This window comes from Anas platyrhynchos, chromosome 9, assembly GCF_047663525.1.
Source record: "Anas platyrhynchos isolate ZD024472 breed Pekin duck chromosome 9, IASCAAS_PekinDuck_T2T, whole genome shotgun sequence".
NCBI lineage: Eukaryota > Metazoa > Chordata > Aves > Anseriformes > Anatidae > Anas > Anas platyrhynchos.
In genome coordinates this window covers 16841484-16858752 of record NC_092595.1, presented here as the reverse complement: position 1 = coordinate 16858752, position 17269 = coordinate 16841484, and the positions used below count along the sequence as shown (strand labels likewise).

General features: G+C 38.9%; 1 protein-coding gene across 12 annotated transcripts in view; it reads right to left on the bottom strand.

Moving 5' to 3' along the window:
• GIGYF2 (GRB10 interacting GYF protein 2) overlaps positions 1-17269 on the bottom strand; it is a 78621-nt gene that overhangs the window by 48790 nt on the left and 12562 nt on the right. For all 12 annotated transcript variants that reach the window (XM_027464459.3, XM_027464461.3, XM_027464465.3 and 9 more), the window contains 3 exons: positions 14523-14652; positions 12149-12244; positions 5648-5756 (listed from right to left, as the gene is read on the bottom strand). In XM_027464459.3, coding sequence (XP_027320260.1) covers positions 5648-5756; positions 12149-12244; positions 14523-14652 — 335 coding nt within the window. The remainder of the gene's footprint in view (positions 1-5647; positions 5757-12148; positions 12245-14522; positions 14653-17269) is intronic.

The window sequence follows — 17269 nt, the reverse complement described above, 5'->3', positions numbered from 1 at the left end:
CTGTAGTCTTCTGAAGAAAGTAATGGTAACAAACTGCTTAATCTGAAATCTGAAGACTTCAGGATACAAGAAATTTAAGTCTTTTTTTTTTAATGACACTAAAAATATTTTTTAATGGAAATCATTAAGGCAGCTGCAACAAATGTCACTACTACTCTATAGAAAACCTCTTGCAAAAAGTTTCCTGCCAGATAGCAAGAGAAAAAAATAGATGCTCAGATACGGGGAAACCAAATAAAATTTGTCTAAAATTCTTCCTTCTGCTTCAGAAAGGGGGTTTTAAACATCCTCTTTGAACAGAACCATTAGGTTTCCTAACACCAGAAAAGCAGTTCAGTGGTGCAGCTCTTCATCATAGAGATGTGTACTTCTTTGCCACTGGGTCTTAGGGGTGCTTCAAGTTCACAAACCCAGATGAAGACTGGATGAAACTTATGAAAGAAATATCTTAACGTTAACTAAACACAGAGACCGCATCTGGCTCAGGAAATGCACTGAGCTGCATATGTCTGGAAAGTGAGCACTTCTGTAATATTTCACCTTCGTATTTTTATGCAACCATAATCTCTTGTCAAGTCACCTGCTTTTGGATGTTACAAGAGACACTTATTGAGTAAAATGAAGCCCTATCTGACTGAGCATTTCTGTTCTGTGTAAACTCAGGTGGATGCAGAGGAGCCAACTGAGCACTCAAGACGAGAATAAATTAGCATCAGATCAGTGCCTGTACTATAAACAAATACCTTCACTAGGGGTTTTCTGATACTACAAGGTTGACAATAAAGATGAGTGCAAAGACAAGAAGCAGCAAAGATGCGATATAACACCAAGAGAAGCGCAGTGTTTATTCAGTTAAGGCACGATGCGTCCCCTAAGATCCTGTGACTCTCCACAGATAAAAAGCTAAAGGAGTTTTAAGCATCTCTCGCAATAGCACCTTTGTCTAGTTTCATCACTACAGGAAAGCTCTCTTCCTCCTTCTCACATAAAATAACGAAGTGAAAACAGCTCACAAGAGAAAGACACAGGCAGTCCGAGCCAAAACAGAATTAAGACAGATTCAGCTCATCTCTTTGAGGCAGCGGAAGTTTTAAGTTGCATGCTTTCCCTACAAAAGCAGATGTCCTTTTCTGTTCTCACAGTGAAGGACAGCAACATTTGTAGTGCTCCCCTTACATCTGAATGCACACCGATTACTAATATTGGACACAAAACTAGCAGGCAGAAGGCTAGCAAACGAAGGCAAATGCCTTGTATAGCAGAAAGAAAAGCATCAGAGTTGTTTTAACAGCAGGACAACTGATGTCAGCTTTGCAGGTACGTGAAACAACAGCCTGCTTACCCCTCTCCACCCACCTCTCTATGACAAGGTTCACCAGGATTTCAGCTGGGCTCGAGCAACCACCCAACCAGTTGGAATTAAAAGAAAACTTTGAAAAAAAAACAAAAAACCATATGATCGCAGCAACTCACTTTAAGTCTGTCTATGGAGCAGTGGTACGGATACCATGCACTACTGGGCAGTACCTACTGAAGCCACTTCTGTCCTGGCCGTGTTGCCACCCACCGCCACCACTCTCTTGCAGGGACACTGCCCAGGTGTTCAGCCAGGCACATGTGCACCTACAGCAGAAGCCAACTAGACCGCTGCATGAGAGCCACGCTGCACTGAAACAGATTCTGCCAGGCTACAGGAGACAGGTAGCTGTGTTGGTGAAGTCGGTTGCTCAGCAAGTAGATTAAGCAGATGACCAGAAAGCACACGCTGGGACATGTAATACTGATACCAGAACAAAAAAATATAAAGCCAGCAGTGAGGATGAAACCACACATAAGCACACTGTTTGCCACCCTGTGCCTTTTTTGTTTGTGGCCAATAAATCTAGAACCACGTGCTTATTTTAAATAGCATGCCACTTACTTCCAGAAAGTTGTCTGGAATACAGGGAGCAGACTTTTTGAATGTACATGTTGAACAGGAAGTATTGAATGAACTCGATAAACATCAATAAATCCTTCCAATAAAAGAGCTGAATAAAGCAGTGGTGTCATTTTGACTTCAGTAATTCCTTTAAAACCTCAGCATGAGGATCTTGATCCACTGGATATTGGGATCATAATAGCCAGAGATAGATAACCCAAAAAACAGACAGGTCTTAATTCAAAGAAGACATACAAAACAAAAGCAAAAGGGCAAGAAGCAGTACAGTCATTTTAACTGTCATTATAAAAAAGCAATGCAACAAGTAAGTTTTTAAAATCATTAGACAATTGGAGTTCAGCATCTACTACCAGAATTATACAGGAAGAGCAAGATAGTTGTTGATCAATTGTAGCTGTTCAGGTATAAGTGAGAAGTTTCCACTTTGGCACAATTTGCATGCTTTTGAAGAAAACAGCAAGGACAGATTATAAAGGGGAAATGAGAGGGACAGAGCTCTAACGGGAAGCAAAGCAGCCTTCGTAATGGTCTTAACCAAAAAGTAGATCAGCTGCAAAACAAGGTGGCTGTAAGCTTGCAGCCCATTCCTGGGACTACTTAAATCCCTTCTCATCTGAGGCTCTTATTCACGAATGCTGACATTCCAGTCCCACCAGCACAAAGCATGGGCTTAACTGCACACCACAGGGAGCTCCCAGGCAAACAAGTCAATTAGGAACAAGGTCACGTGCGAGTGCTTGGCTTTCTTTGGAGAATACAGCTTCAGAACCGAATCAAGAGCTTGGGATTTATGTCTGAACACAGGACATGCAGTATTACCAATGGCAGTTCAAGACTGCAGATGGTTTCAACAGTAACACCAAGCTGTAATTCAGTGTATGGTCAGAAATATTAAACAAAAATCACACTGCCTGCCACATGGTAATCATCTTCACACCAGCTACATGCAGCCACTGTCATGAAAGCAGAGGATGACTACGGAGAAGGTATTTACAGAGTGGTATGTTGCAGCATTAAATGGCAGCAAGTAAAGTCACACTTAGGAGTTCTAACAACAACCTCTGATAGTTTTTTTTTTTTTCCCCTTTCACCCATCTTTGTAACAGACTCCCTCTCCCAAACACTGACAACTCTGATTTGTGCCTTAGTGAGAGAACTTAACAATTCTAGTTGTATGTGCTAGTTCCTCCCTCGAGTTACGGTTGCGCAAGTCATTTCAAGACAGTAACCTTGTTTTGGTAAAGCTGAAGAGGAAATTCCGTCAGCAACAGCTTTGCTGCATACGATGATGCAAAGTGTATTAAAAGTACCAGATAACCTTTAGAATCCAGGCACTTTTGTATGGCAATAAAGAAAAATGTTTACCAACTCTTCAATTCATTCTGTGAACAAGCTCTGAAGAAATATCCATGTCCTTCTCATTGTAGCTTGACAAAACAACTGCATTTAAAGCTCACTATTTGCAAGCCACCTGTTACTTTTTACAAGGTACTTATTATTAGGCTAGGCTGAGTATTTCAGAAGTAACTGTTACAAAGTCCTCAAATAGAATAACATTGTGTGAAATTGTTAAGAATGTAAAATTCTGTCTCAGCAGAAACCCTGATATGTTCACTGAGATGGAGAAATTTGGGAAGACTCATCATGCCTAAATCCCAAGGCTAATTGGTTATGGGAAGAGTGAACAAAAAGTTGCAGTGAGGATCAAGGGAAGAGGGAAAGCTCCTTAATTTATTTCAAATTGTATCAAGAATGGAAAATAAATGAGGTAAGGTGGAGAAGCATGTCCTCTACAGCTCAGCAGAAGATAAGAATGACAGAGTAGACTAACTAGCACAGCATGTAAAGAATCGTAAAATGAGAAGGATGAAGTGAGGATGAAAACAAAACTGAGAAAAATTCTGCAGAGTTCTTGAGATAATATTTCTTAATGAATCTTAAATAAGCATGAAAGCATCTATATATATGCAGTAGAAGCTTTCAAACAGCCTTAATGATATCGCATAAATTTTATAACAATATTGCATAAAATTTAAGTTTCGTCCCCAGAAGTGTAATGAATCAAACTGTCACCAAAAAAAATTCCCTCCACACAGACATTTAAGTAATGGAACTTCTGGATTAGGAGCCATATCCTGCCACATTTAACCCTGTGACCTCACTGAAACTAGTAAGAGCAATTAAAAAACCCACTGCTCACTGTGTAAGGATAACATTCACAGTTAATGGCAAAGAAATAAAAGAAAAAAGAAATTTGGAAAAATAAAAAAGGGAGTTAGGCAACATAGCGTTTTAATAATCTTGAAACTAGAAAGCACACTAGTGGTCAGATGATCTCAAATCACCAAATTTTAAACAGTGTTCACTTCACTTGCAGAATTAAGCCTTAAAGCATTTAGAGAAAAACAGCTAAATAAGTATTCCTAGGGAGAGCTAACCATGGATAGTAACAATGCAATCTGCACATTCAAGGCACACAGCAAAAAAAAACAAGCTTTCAAACATAGAACAGAAATAACAAAATACACAATAACAATGCACAGATAAGAGTTTACTCCCACATCTACTTATGCACACATCCCCCCTCTTTTTTGTTGTTTTTTTTTTTTTTTAAAAGCAAACCCATAGCATTTGGACAAAGATGGTGATAAATAAGGAAGGTAAAGCAATAGGGCATCAAGAGACAGCTTCATAGAAGCTTAGATGTATATGCCTTGGCTGAGAAACAGCCACGACAGGGGGACACAATCTACAAGATATAAACCAAGAAGGAAGCATGATTAAGCTGTGAGAACAGAAATGAGAGAACAAATCAAGCCAAAGCAAAATCTTGGTCAAGCATTTAGATTACGTATGAAAGATGTCTGAAGATGTTACTGAGAACATCACCAGTTAGGGACCTTAAAAATTAAGTTAGAAAGGACCACAGAAGAAATCTTACTGAAGTACCTGTAAGGACAGAGGTTACATGATTGATCACTCCTATTATTTTCAAGCTAGTAGCTTCTAGTATTCTAGATGTTACCAGTCACATTCATACACAAAAAACAGAACAATGTTCACAGCCGAACACACACTGAAAGGGAACTGCCAAGATAAATTCTGGGTTTAACATTTTGTTTTCAATCTAGCAATACTGCTTTACGACTTGAGGACATTTTCTCAATTCATTTGCAAACATTTGAAGCCATCCAGGCTTAGACACTGACTATAGTCATGCACTAAGACAAATTTCTGCCAAACAAATTAAATTAGGTCTTTCCATTACCTTCTCTTTTATTCTTGGCATGTTAACAGACAAAAGTTACTACTTAGAACACTGAACAGCACCTACTTCAATCTTAATGTTTTAACTAAATTTATAGATTGTTTCCTTCCCCTACAAATTTGGTTTTATATCTTTATTAAAGTTATTTCTAACCATTCTGAACCAATTTCCTATTCCTTCTCAAAACTACCTTTCCTTTTGCTTTCCACACCCAATTTGATGAAGACACGTAACAGGTACCACTCATTAAGGTGGTGTGCAGAACCATCACTCAGTATATTCATTCTTTGAATCCCTTCCAGTATGATGATGTTAAAGTCTTAAGGGAAAAAAATGGGCATGAGAAACTGGTTATTATTAAGCTTCATCTAACATCTTTGAGAAGCTTTAACCTGGATCACCTACATACATTGCAGCACGCTCCACTAACAGCTCACCTCGACCTCTAGAGGAACTTCGACCTCGAGGAGCCCCTACCACCGTTCCTCCTCCACGTCCCGTCAATCGCAGGACAGCGGCACTGTTTACAGACATCGAGAAATTTCTCTGCCAAGAAGAAGAAAGAGCCAAGGTGAGATTCTATTAAAAAAGAAAACTTAACATTACACAAATTTAGCTCAATACCAGCTCTGCTTTCCTTACATTTATTACACACTCTACAACTAACTAATATTGAAAAGGATCCCTTGGAGCCATTAGCAGCAGTAGCAGCCCATAAAAGAATCTTCACCAATATTAGTTCTTCCCAGCTACTTACCTGAAATTTCCATGCTCTAAAGGTAGCAAGTGAACATCTACTGCTTTACTGGATAATTAGGCTCATTAAAACATCAGGAGCTTTATACACTGCCATTCAGATGCAAAGAGTGACTGATACTTGCCTATACTTCACAGCATTAATACCAATTCTAAATTCCCCTCTTAAGCAGAAGAGTAACATGCACAGAGCAACAGACTTGAATAAAATTGTATTTACTGCTTATATTTTCCTTTTATAGAAATAAGTCCTTTTTCCCCCCCCTTCTAAATGTATCACAAGAGTAACTTGTTTTGCGGAGAACTCAATGTCTAGGCTTGTGAAACTTAAGTGATGCTTATTTTAGTAAAACAATGAACACAAGTGAAATTCAACTTTGTGTAAGTAATAGCCGAAGAAAAAGCCCTTTCAACAAAGAATGGATAATTTTAACCAAATCTGACCCCATTCTCTGAGCACAAGTAGTTGGAAAACAGCCAGAAAGCACGCTCAAGAAACATTTACAAGCAAATCTGAATTCACACACTCTAAACACTAGCTGTAAGTAACATACAAAGGATCCCAAACAGTTTTCTGTGGCTCCTTGACAGAACTCAGAAGAGGCAAATTGCTTACATGAACTCATCTTAATTATTATGACTTTGAAGATCTTCAAAGAATAACGAGACAAGCAATTAGATTCTATTTAAAATCTAAATAGGTAACATCAAAGCCAACAGGAACCTGAAGGAATTTTAACCTATTTCAGAAACAGGTCTAACTGCTTGGTATGTTCTTTCTACAGAGTAAATCTTCCTTCAAGAGTTGGTAGCTAAGTAGATTTGAGAAAAACCAACTATGCATAGCAAAACAGCAGGGTCAGTCTCCAGTTAGTAAATATCAAGTCAGATTTATTGTCTCTTAAAATTTAAAGCAATCATTCCAACATTAAGTCAAAATGAAGCATCTCAATTTGCCTCTACACAAAGCACCACCTTTCCTGCTGCAGATACTTCTTTTCTTTTTTCCAAATTCAATTGCTCCACAAAAAAATCTACTGTTGGTTTGTTGTTCTCATGTGTTTGTTTTTTAAAGCCCTGACCACTCATGAACTATTTTGTAGTACAGATTAAGTTACTAAAAGCAACACATGCCAGCTGTGGGCTTCGATGAGGAGACACCATCCCTCAAAGCACATTGAGCAGCTAAACAAAATTCTTGACCTTAAAGTAAAGAGAGCAAGAGAGAAGACACCATTCAGAAAAGTCCTTTGTTTACAAGAGCTGGTAAGCTGAGTGGCTGATAATGAAGACAGGAAAACAGGATACCATCATTTCTCTTGATTTAAAAAACACACAGATCAGAGGACTGCTCAAACTGCCATTTGTACACATAGTCATTTCTTCAAAAATGAAGAATTCAAATTTTCTTTTAACATGATTTAAAAATCATTACTTACGATCACGACTAAGCACTGTTTCTATAAGTAATGATCTAATTTTCTTCTCCATTCATCTCTAATTATCTTGTAATTTTTTTTGACATGAAAATCTGGATGCCAATACAAACACAGATCAACTTGGATGTTTAAGATGAGCAATTTTCTGGCTTTCACTCAGACCTAGATGAGTTTTGACAGCTGATCCAGCTATAACTGTATTGTGGAAGTTTCTACTCATCTGAAGCATACACCACACCTACAGTTTACATCTGGTATTTTACTACAGATAGAACTGTAAGCTATTGATCAGATTCACTGTTTTGCATAAGAGTTTCCTTAGTTTTTCCAATGCCCTATTTTACCAATAAATGAGATTTTAAATTCACTTTTTTTCTCTGCCTGAACTCTGAGCAAGTTCTCTGCAACCCTCTGCATGTGGCTTGCTGTGGTGAAAATGTAATATTTATAAAGTCCCTGACAATATTTTACATAGAAATATCACAGTAAGTAACATAAAAAAACATAGCCAAAAAGGAAAACCATTCTGCTGATGAGTATATTATACAGAGAGCATCCATCCCTGACAATGCACACCAAAGGGTAAAGTTGCCCCCAAACATAGGCTCAATTCATTTTTTACTAGTAAATGGAGGATGTTCCAAGAAACAGATATAAGGAACAGAATCCATTTACAGAAAAACAAACTTCCATGATATTTAGCAAGCACTTGAAACTCCCTTACTCCACAAGCAAATTCTCAGACTAAGACAACTGAATTCCTTCCTAATATAAACAGGAACATGAAAAAAAAAGGACCATACGCTGCATATTGCCAGTGATCAGTGATGGAAACCTCAGAAACCTCTGTAAAAGCAACCTGCAAAAACCTTCACAAGACAGGTTCCTTGGAAACAGACTCCAGGCAAACCTATCATCTCATACACTACAACTCAATATAACGTGAATCAGCTGGACTGTTAGCTCACCATCCTCATCACCAGGTGTAGTGGGTTTACCTTGCCAAGGTTTTGGTAGCAGGAGGCCATAGGGGTGGCTTCTGTGAGAAGAATCTAGAAGCTGCCCCATGTTAGATAAGGGCCCCGCCGCTGGCAAGAGCCACATCAATAAGCAATGTTGTTTGTGCCTCTGTGAGAGCAGATTTAAGACAGGGGAAAAAACACTGCCAAAACAGCAGCTGGGAGAGAAAGGAGTGAGAAACAGCCTTGCAGGCGCCAAGGTCAGTGAAAACGGAGAGGGAGAGGTGCTCCAGGCATCAGAGCAGAAGTCCCCTGCAGCCTGTGGAGAGGCCCCTGGTGCAGCAGGCTGTCCCCCTGCAGCCCATGGAGTACCACAGTGGAGCAGAGCTCCACACTGCAGCCCGTGGAGGAGCCCAAGGTGGAACAGGTGGACTTGCACTGACGGAGGCTGCGGCCTGTGGAAGACCCCTGCCGGAGCAGATTCTGGGCTGGAGCTGCAGCCTGTGGAGAGGGGTCCATGCAGGAGCAGAGGGTATGGGGGGAGCTGCTGCTGCCCATGGGGGACCCAGGCTGGAGCAGTGTGCTCCTGAGGGATGGACCCTGTGGTATGGACCCATGTCTGGAGCAGTTCTTGAAGAGCTGCTGCCTGTGGGAAGCCCAGGCAGGTCAGTTTGGGAAGGACCCCATGTGAAGCAGGGGCAGAAAGCGACAGAGAAGGAGCATCGGAGACAATGTGCTATAGACTGACCACAGCCCCCATTCCCCCATATCGCTCAGGGGGAAGAGGTGGAAGAGGGCAGATGGGGGAAAGGCATTTCTTGTTTCTTTCAGTTCACACTTCTCTAGTTTGTTACTAATAGGCAATAAATCTTACTATCTCCCTACTCCAAGTCTGTTTTGCCCATTACAATAATTGTTGAGTGATCTCCCTGTCCTTATCTCAACCCTTGAGCCCCTTGCATCATATTTTCTCCCCTTTTCCCTTTGAGAAGGGGGAGTGAGAGTGCAGCCATGGTAGAACTCAGACACCCACCCGAGTAAAACCACCACACCAGGGAAGTCGCTGCCCACAGAAGAGATAAAAAAAAAAAAAGACCAGCAACTCTGTCCAAAGTGTATCTTGATAATGTAATGGGGGATAATTTGGTCACAAGTACCGACTACTTTTAAATTTCACAGGCCTGAACAAATTTAAGGTTAAATTCATATAGTTTTTATGATCTATCATTGAAGTCTAAAGTATCATCTCAAGCTGATTTAAACAAGTTCTTTCTGGACATACTACACACACACACACACACCTAAAACACCGCTGGGAGCACAATTCTCAGTCTCCATGTGAGAACTGTTCTGAATCCAAGGCTAGAGTTATTCTGAAAGGTTCTACTAAGCATAGCTATACTGAAGTATTTGTGTTCTGATCACTGTCCTCGACGAGACTCCAAAACCTCTGTTCCTCAAGTTTTGATATGACAGTATTAGCTTCAGTACTCATGGAAGAAGAACAAAGGTGTTTTAAGCTCTCCTTTACCAGCCTTAGCTGAAAGAGCCTTCCTGTGCCACAACTAGTACCAAAGCCATTCATATTCACCTCAAGATTGATTAAACATCTTCTATACATCCTTGATTATGAACATTACGTCACATGGTACGAACACCAGGAATTTCTGATAGCTTAAATAATGTTGTTTGCCTGGCAACTCAAATCACTAATGAAAGGGAAAAAAGATCCAGATTCACTTAAGAAAAAACAAGATTGTTTCCATCTTCAGGGTCCTCAGAAAGCATTAAAAAGACTGTCTTAGAAAAGGAATATGGACCTCTTCTTTCAGCAGACTACTTCTGTGGAGACTACAGAGCACTGTTAAGCCCAGTATGAAGACTGATGTATAATTACAAATGAATACAAGCCGTAGGAAATAGCAACACTGTATACCAACTCGTCACAAGCTTTCAAGGCTCATGAAACATGGGGAACTGCAGCAGAGCTCCACCTAAAGGGGGCTTACAAAAAAGCTGGAGAAGGACTATAATGCAGTGTAGTGATGGGACAAGGGGTAATTAATGGCTTTAAATTAAAAGGGTAGATTTCAATAAAACATTTCTTCCCAATAGCTAATTGTGAGGGTTCTAAGGCCCTCAAACAGGTTGCCCAGAGAAGTTGTGGATGCCCTACTCCCAGAAGCACTTGAAGCCAGGCTGCATAGTGCCTGGGCAACCTGGGCTGGTGGGAGGTGTCCCTGTCCATGGCAGGGGGTTGGAACTAGGTGGTCTTTTGGGTCCCTTCCAACCCAAACCATTCTAGGACATGATCTTGTCCCTGAAGCTCAGAAGCACCTGTCACCTCCATCTGTACTCAAGAGGCTACTCAGCACACTTTAAAGAGCATAGCCTTACACTTGATTATCCCTCTTGAATACTATCTTGACAACGATCAGAAGTCAACATCCCCTTTGACCACAAGAGGCTTGTAGTTCATTAAAGGACTCCACTATGCATCAGCAAAAAAAATGTCCTAAGTTATTTAACACAAAGGTTCAATATTTTGGTGTGCTATTACTCTGTACGTGGATGACCATTTCCTGGGCTCACTACCACAATTTCCTGTTACCACTGGAGAATGGGAGATGGGCTAAGATTTCCCTTAGAAGCATATCCTCAATCTCAGCTGCCTTTTAAGACTACAGTTATGACATGAAATGGCTATTGTGTATTCACAAGAACTTAAACATGGCTGCTGATTAAAAGCTGAACTATTAGCACCCTACGTCAGAGGACAATACACTAAAAAGAACTATAAACCAACTCTGAAGAAGGAAATCCAGAAGAGGATATGCCAGAACACCAAGTCACAAAGATGATGAAAAACTCAGGAATAACAGAGCAGCATAGGGCAAAGGAATAAGGATGCTCTGAAATCTTAAGAAACTAATACCATCATTCCCCAACTCCCTGCTAAAAATCAAATTCAAATTGCACAAGTCAGTAAAAAGCACCTAGATTTCTGCTATTAGAAAACCAAAACAATTAGAAGCCACAGAATTTTGAAGTAAGAATACTAAACTGTAAAGAAATTACAAACCAGAAAGCAACAATCATAATTTCTGAAAGCTATATTGAAGGAATCAATTCAGAGTCAAAAATCACAGGCATTTTGACAGGGAAGGCTAGACAGTTTTCCTTGCTAGGAATTGGCTTGAAAGTAAAAGCTTTCAAACTACTTAGACTAGCCATCCTTGAAACAGTCTTGTCGTGGACTACCTGTTCTCACTCTTATCTTGTTCACCAACTAATTACACCCATAGAAACCAAACAAGATGCTCACATACTTAAGTTGGTGCTTAACATGCAAAAACTTCAACTCTTTCCGCTAAGACCAATAAGTTTCAGAATTAAAATATTTCACAGAAAGTGGGTCCAAATTTGTAGAGAAAGTTTCACTTACCAAAATGCTGTGTACTTTAAAAAAATAATAATTCTCAAAAGATGATCCTCAATGTAATGAGTTCTTCTGACATCAACAGAACACTTTATGAAAAGTATTTGTTCACATTTAAGGTAATTATTGAGTATGACTATAATTTAGATGCTATGCCAACACAGACCGCTTTCAGAATCCCTTTCCCTGACTGAAGTCTACTGATCTCTAATCTGAGGTTAAAACTGATTTTATGATTTTTCAACAGAGGCATACTCCTCATTTTGCTTTTACACTAATGACGATCTACATATTAAAAAAAAAAAAAACAAAAAAAAAACAGTATCTCTCCATAAGGATACAAACCTGTTCTTCTTCTGTAAAAGGTACAAGTGCCAGTGGTGGCAGGGGCTCCTCTTGTAAAATAGGCAGAAACTCCTTATCCAGAAGGTCTGAAGGTATCTATATGAAAATTAAATAATAGGCAGTTACTTGAAATACCGAGATACTTTCATTTCAGGGATGATGCCACATACAGGATAAAAATTCTTGCATATATCAATGTCAACTCTATCTACCCAGTACAGCAGTACTTTTAGTAACATAATTGGAGTAGGTGTAACTCTATTAGAAAATTACTTCCCCATTAAAAAAAATGTACAGACAAAATAACAAAGCACCCACCACCTACCAACTGAAATATCTACAGCACGAAGATCATATACAACAGAATTTCAAATTGTACACCAATTCAATTTAAATCTGAACCAAGTGAAATTTTATCTGTTTAACAAAAACAAGTGTTGCTTTTCTAAGTGCAGTATACATTTATATCCAGACTTTCATTTCAGTAGATTAACAGAATTACCATATATAGCACAGAGGTTGTATTTGATTGAAAGACAGTATTTCTAATTTAACCAACAAGGAGAATGAAAAAACAGTAAAAAGAAACTATAGATATAGATTTATTAAGCAAAGAACATTGATCATTATTTAAATCAAAATAAATTTGAACCTTAATTCTTTTGATGGCAGGTCCATGAACAGTTGTGAGCTTAAGCATGTGGACAAGAAGCTACAATCAGTGCCAAGTGAACTCTAGATATGCCAACAGAGAACTCTGTTTCAAGAACACCTAGTTCACAATGCTGGAGTAGTCCTTATGGACCTGGGACAAATTTAGTTGAAGCAAAGCAACCCAGTGTTTCGGGATTTTTTTTTCCCCATTTGGGTATATGCTAGCAAAAGTCTGCTTTCAATCATGTTTTCTTTTAATCAGAGATGCAACTTCTCCTAATACTCAGCCAGCACCAAATGCTGATGACAATGAAAAGAATCAGGGTTCAAGGCACAGCTTAGTCTTAAAAACAGCGAATCTAGTAGTTGACTACAAACTTCATCAGGAATCCTTTTAGTCTCAATAACTAGAACCACTCAACTGCATAGAAACATATCAAAAGACATCCAAATTGTCTGTTAGAAAAGCATGCCGTACTCTAATAATAATGCAATAATAACGCCCTTCTGGCACACATGCATGTGGAAGAAATAATCTTTTGGACTATTAATGACTATTGGTGAGCTTCCAGTAGAAGAACACTGATTCAGAACAACTTCATAATATGCTAACTGTAGAGGTCTGAGTATCATCTGATAGCATACACTCTACATGAAACAATGACATTTGACAAGCTGACTTATTCAAGCATTAACATTAGTGTTTAAATCACAACTTCTCAAAGTACAGCAGGATAATTCTGTATGTAAAAACACAGCTTTAAGCAGTAACACACTTACCAGCTTCTGAAAAATCTTTGACATTCAATGCCCTTGAATCTGTGTATAAGCAGAGCAGGGCCCCCAGCACTGTATGAGAATGTCAGCACATTCATGGTAGGGGAAGAGCATGGAGGTGTGCATGCACATCTACGTGCAAAGCCAAAGACGCAAACTGAAACAACTTCTTGCCATCCCTCCCTGACTTGAGGATAAGGCTCTTGGAGAGATTCAGACTTCCAAGTCACTATGTGCCTGCTGCAACAATAAACCAATCTCTGTCACCATCTACATAACAAACCAATGTTTACAAATGTGGCATGTATGACTCATTTACCTGAAATGCCCTCTGAAATATGACTTCTGTATCATGGAGAACCTCATTTGTAATTACACCAGATGCAAGTTCTTGACTTTTTACGTTATTTTAAATTACATGTGCTAAGCTGTATTTGTGACTTGAGTCCCAGAGAAGAGAAGGGCCTGAGGATGGCTGACTGGGCTGGTTACCTGTTAAACCAAACTGCTTTAAGTGAGGGTAAGTGGGGGCTCTGGCCACTTTTTTTTAGGCAAGTTGCTAGTATGATTTATTGCCCGAATTTCATGGTTAATCAGATAACTATTTTAACTATGTTAAATGAAAACCTACCGAGACAAGGCAATCTGAGTGGCTGCAAAGAGACTTTAACCGTCAGCCACCTGTGGCAGCACATCTGAATAAGACTTTTTTTCCTCAGGGTATACAAGAATTTGCCACTCTGAAGTGGCAAAAAGAATTAAACATAATGAATGCAGTAAGAGTGGATCAAACGAGCACATGTCCACAAAAAATCAGACCTCTTCAGTTCTTTGCCAAGGGATACACAATTTCTGTGTCCATAATCACAAAATACACATAACTATCCCTAATCACAAGTCTGTGCACATACACACATCAGGCCTTCTTCCTCTTCCTGCTTACCTTATTATCCTTTAGAAAAAGTGCCAACATTTCTTCTCTCCCATAGCGATAGTCTGCTAGTTTGTACTTTGGCAGAGCCGGAGACAGAGGAGGGGATGTCACACTCCCACCACTAGACAAAGCTCGCAGCCTAAAATAAAGCAGAAAAAGCAGTGAAAATTGAATTGAGAAGAATGCATCCTCAGCTCCATTATACTCTCTGCACATTCAGAGATTTGGACAGAAAATAAATCCAATCCTGAAAGCAGAACAAAAAACATTTACTAATCTAGCTTCAAAACACAAACTTAGTGCTTCAACAAGAAGAAATACATTCCCTCATTTTTCCTGCAGCCAAAAGAGAGAAAATATTCCCAAACACTTCTTAAAAAAAATTCAGTTAATCCCCTGGAGAACTCCTCTATGCTGACTGTGTAGTGAGCTAGCTACACCCCTGAACCCCTTAACTATTTCCACTATGTGCACAAAAATCAGTTTTATGATGCATCTTCCATAGATCAATATTGACAACAGCTTTTTTTGACTCCTAGTTCACAACAATAATTCTTACCACACTAAGGACAGTGCAGGAAACAATCTATTTTAAGGAAAAATTCAGATATTTAGTAAAGTTTAATAAACAGTGAAAGACAGCAAATTTCACAAAGAAGTTCATTCCTCTGTCATTGCAGTTACTACTACTCCAAATTCCTTTTGCAGTAAGTAAAATTAATAGCATTTCTCACTGTGTATCTCTCATAGTTGCATGTTTCAGTATAAAAGCTGTAGTAAACATAGCTACACTTCCCTTCTGAGACATTTTAAGCAATAAGCTAACTTAGGACCAAATTCAGTATTTATCTGTCATCATAGGTCACACAGGCAAGCTACTCAACCGCTTGCAGGTAGTATCTTGCAGTTATGTCATTGATCCCACTCAGATTTGTTTCATTCTATACAATCATTTATTCAGCTAGCCAGCCACCTTCTATTTTCAAATCTGAACAATGTTCTACAAAAGGATGCAAGTCAAGAAAAAAGAACTAGGTCATTTTTCTATGCTATCCTTTCACATGCATTTTAAACAAGTAAAACAATGGAAATGACTTCAAACAATTTCAAAGTTCTTGGAAGGAAAGCTATCTAAAATATTGATTCAAAAGCCACCTTTCACCTAATTACTGAAGCATGCTTTCTGGGGGTTGTTTTTGTTTTGTTTTCCTCCTTTCAACTGCATAGAAAGGAAATTTACAAGTCTAACTAGTATATGTTTTTTTGTTTGGTGCCACCCAGTGGCAGTTCCTTTACATGTCACTTCCAAATCAAAAATGCCTGAAGAGACATTATTCAGAGGATTAGATGGATCAATGTAACGTTCAACTCCAATCCAGATTAAGCGTGACCTAGAGCTTCACTATTAAGAAGTGATACAGCAGCATACATGACACACCTGAGTATACCTCAGCCCAAACGAATTACAAATCTTACAGGAGTAATGGAATAAAATTATAAAAAGCAAGAAGCACAATAAAGTATAACATACTTTCATAAATAAACTGCTTTTCAAACTAAATGGAGACTGAAGTCCTTCAGTATGACACACCAATCAAATCACCGTTAAGATGTTTTTTTTTTCTTTAAAAAAGTTATCCCCCCCTTTTTTAATATAACTTTGGCTTCCTTCCATCAATGAATCCAATCATGTTTGTTACACTGAAGAGCACTTCAGCATAAGCTATCTGCCTAGTGGGTATATTTATAGATAGTGATAAAGTCATTCTTTAACCTTCTTTCAATCCAAGACAATAGACTGAGCTCTATTGTCATTGTTTTCTGAGCCACAAATCATGTATTTTTAATATCCCACTTTTTTTTTTGTGAATTATCTATCAAAATGTCAGCAAAGTGAATATGTTGTTCCAGTAATAGCCTTACCATGTGCTACACAGCAGTTATACTTCCTATAACCACTCCACACGTTTATACACCTAAGGATCACATTACTCTTCAGAAACCACACCAGCTAAAATTCTTGTTTGCCATCTCAGTCATTAGCAATTTAAAAAATGTAACAAATACTGGAAACTTATCACACCTGTGCAGTTACTCTTAAGCAGAAGCCAGGACATGTCAGACAAGCTGAAAACTTTCTACATCAGTATCTCTATACAATGCCATGGATTCCCTTATTGCAGCTTTTCAATATAAAAAGGGGGCTTATAAAAACAAACTTTTTTGTTCAGTCCAATAATGAATGACAAGACAAGGGGGAATGGTTTTAAATGGAAAGATGGGAGATTTAGATTAGAGGTTAGGAGGAAATTCTTCGCTCAGAGTGTGGTGAGGCACTGGAACAGATTGCCCAAGGAAGTTGTAGATGCCCTATCCCTGGAGGCATTCGAGATCAGGTTAAATGAAGCCCTGGGCAACCTGATCTAGAGGTTGGAAGTAGGTGATCTGTGAAGTCCCTTCCAACCCAAGCCATTCTATGAAAAAAGTTTGCTTGCATACAGCATTCAATCTGCTGATGACAGTGTACAAATTTCCCTATTAGTATGAATCACATGGGAAGACCAAACAACAAGAAAGCTATCTTCCTCACTTTGTATTCCTCTGAGATCATGAAAATGATTCCTCTGCCAGTACTTGGTAGCAACATGAATGGAATGCACAACTATAACAAACTCATCTCATACACAAAACAAATTTTAAAAATGAAGGGTAACTTTATAATACCGCTTTCAGCAACAGGTCAGGGACTGTGGTGA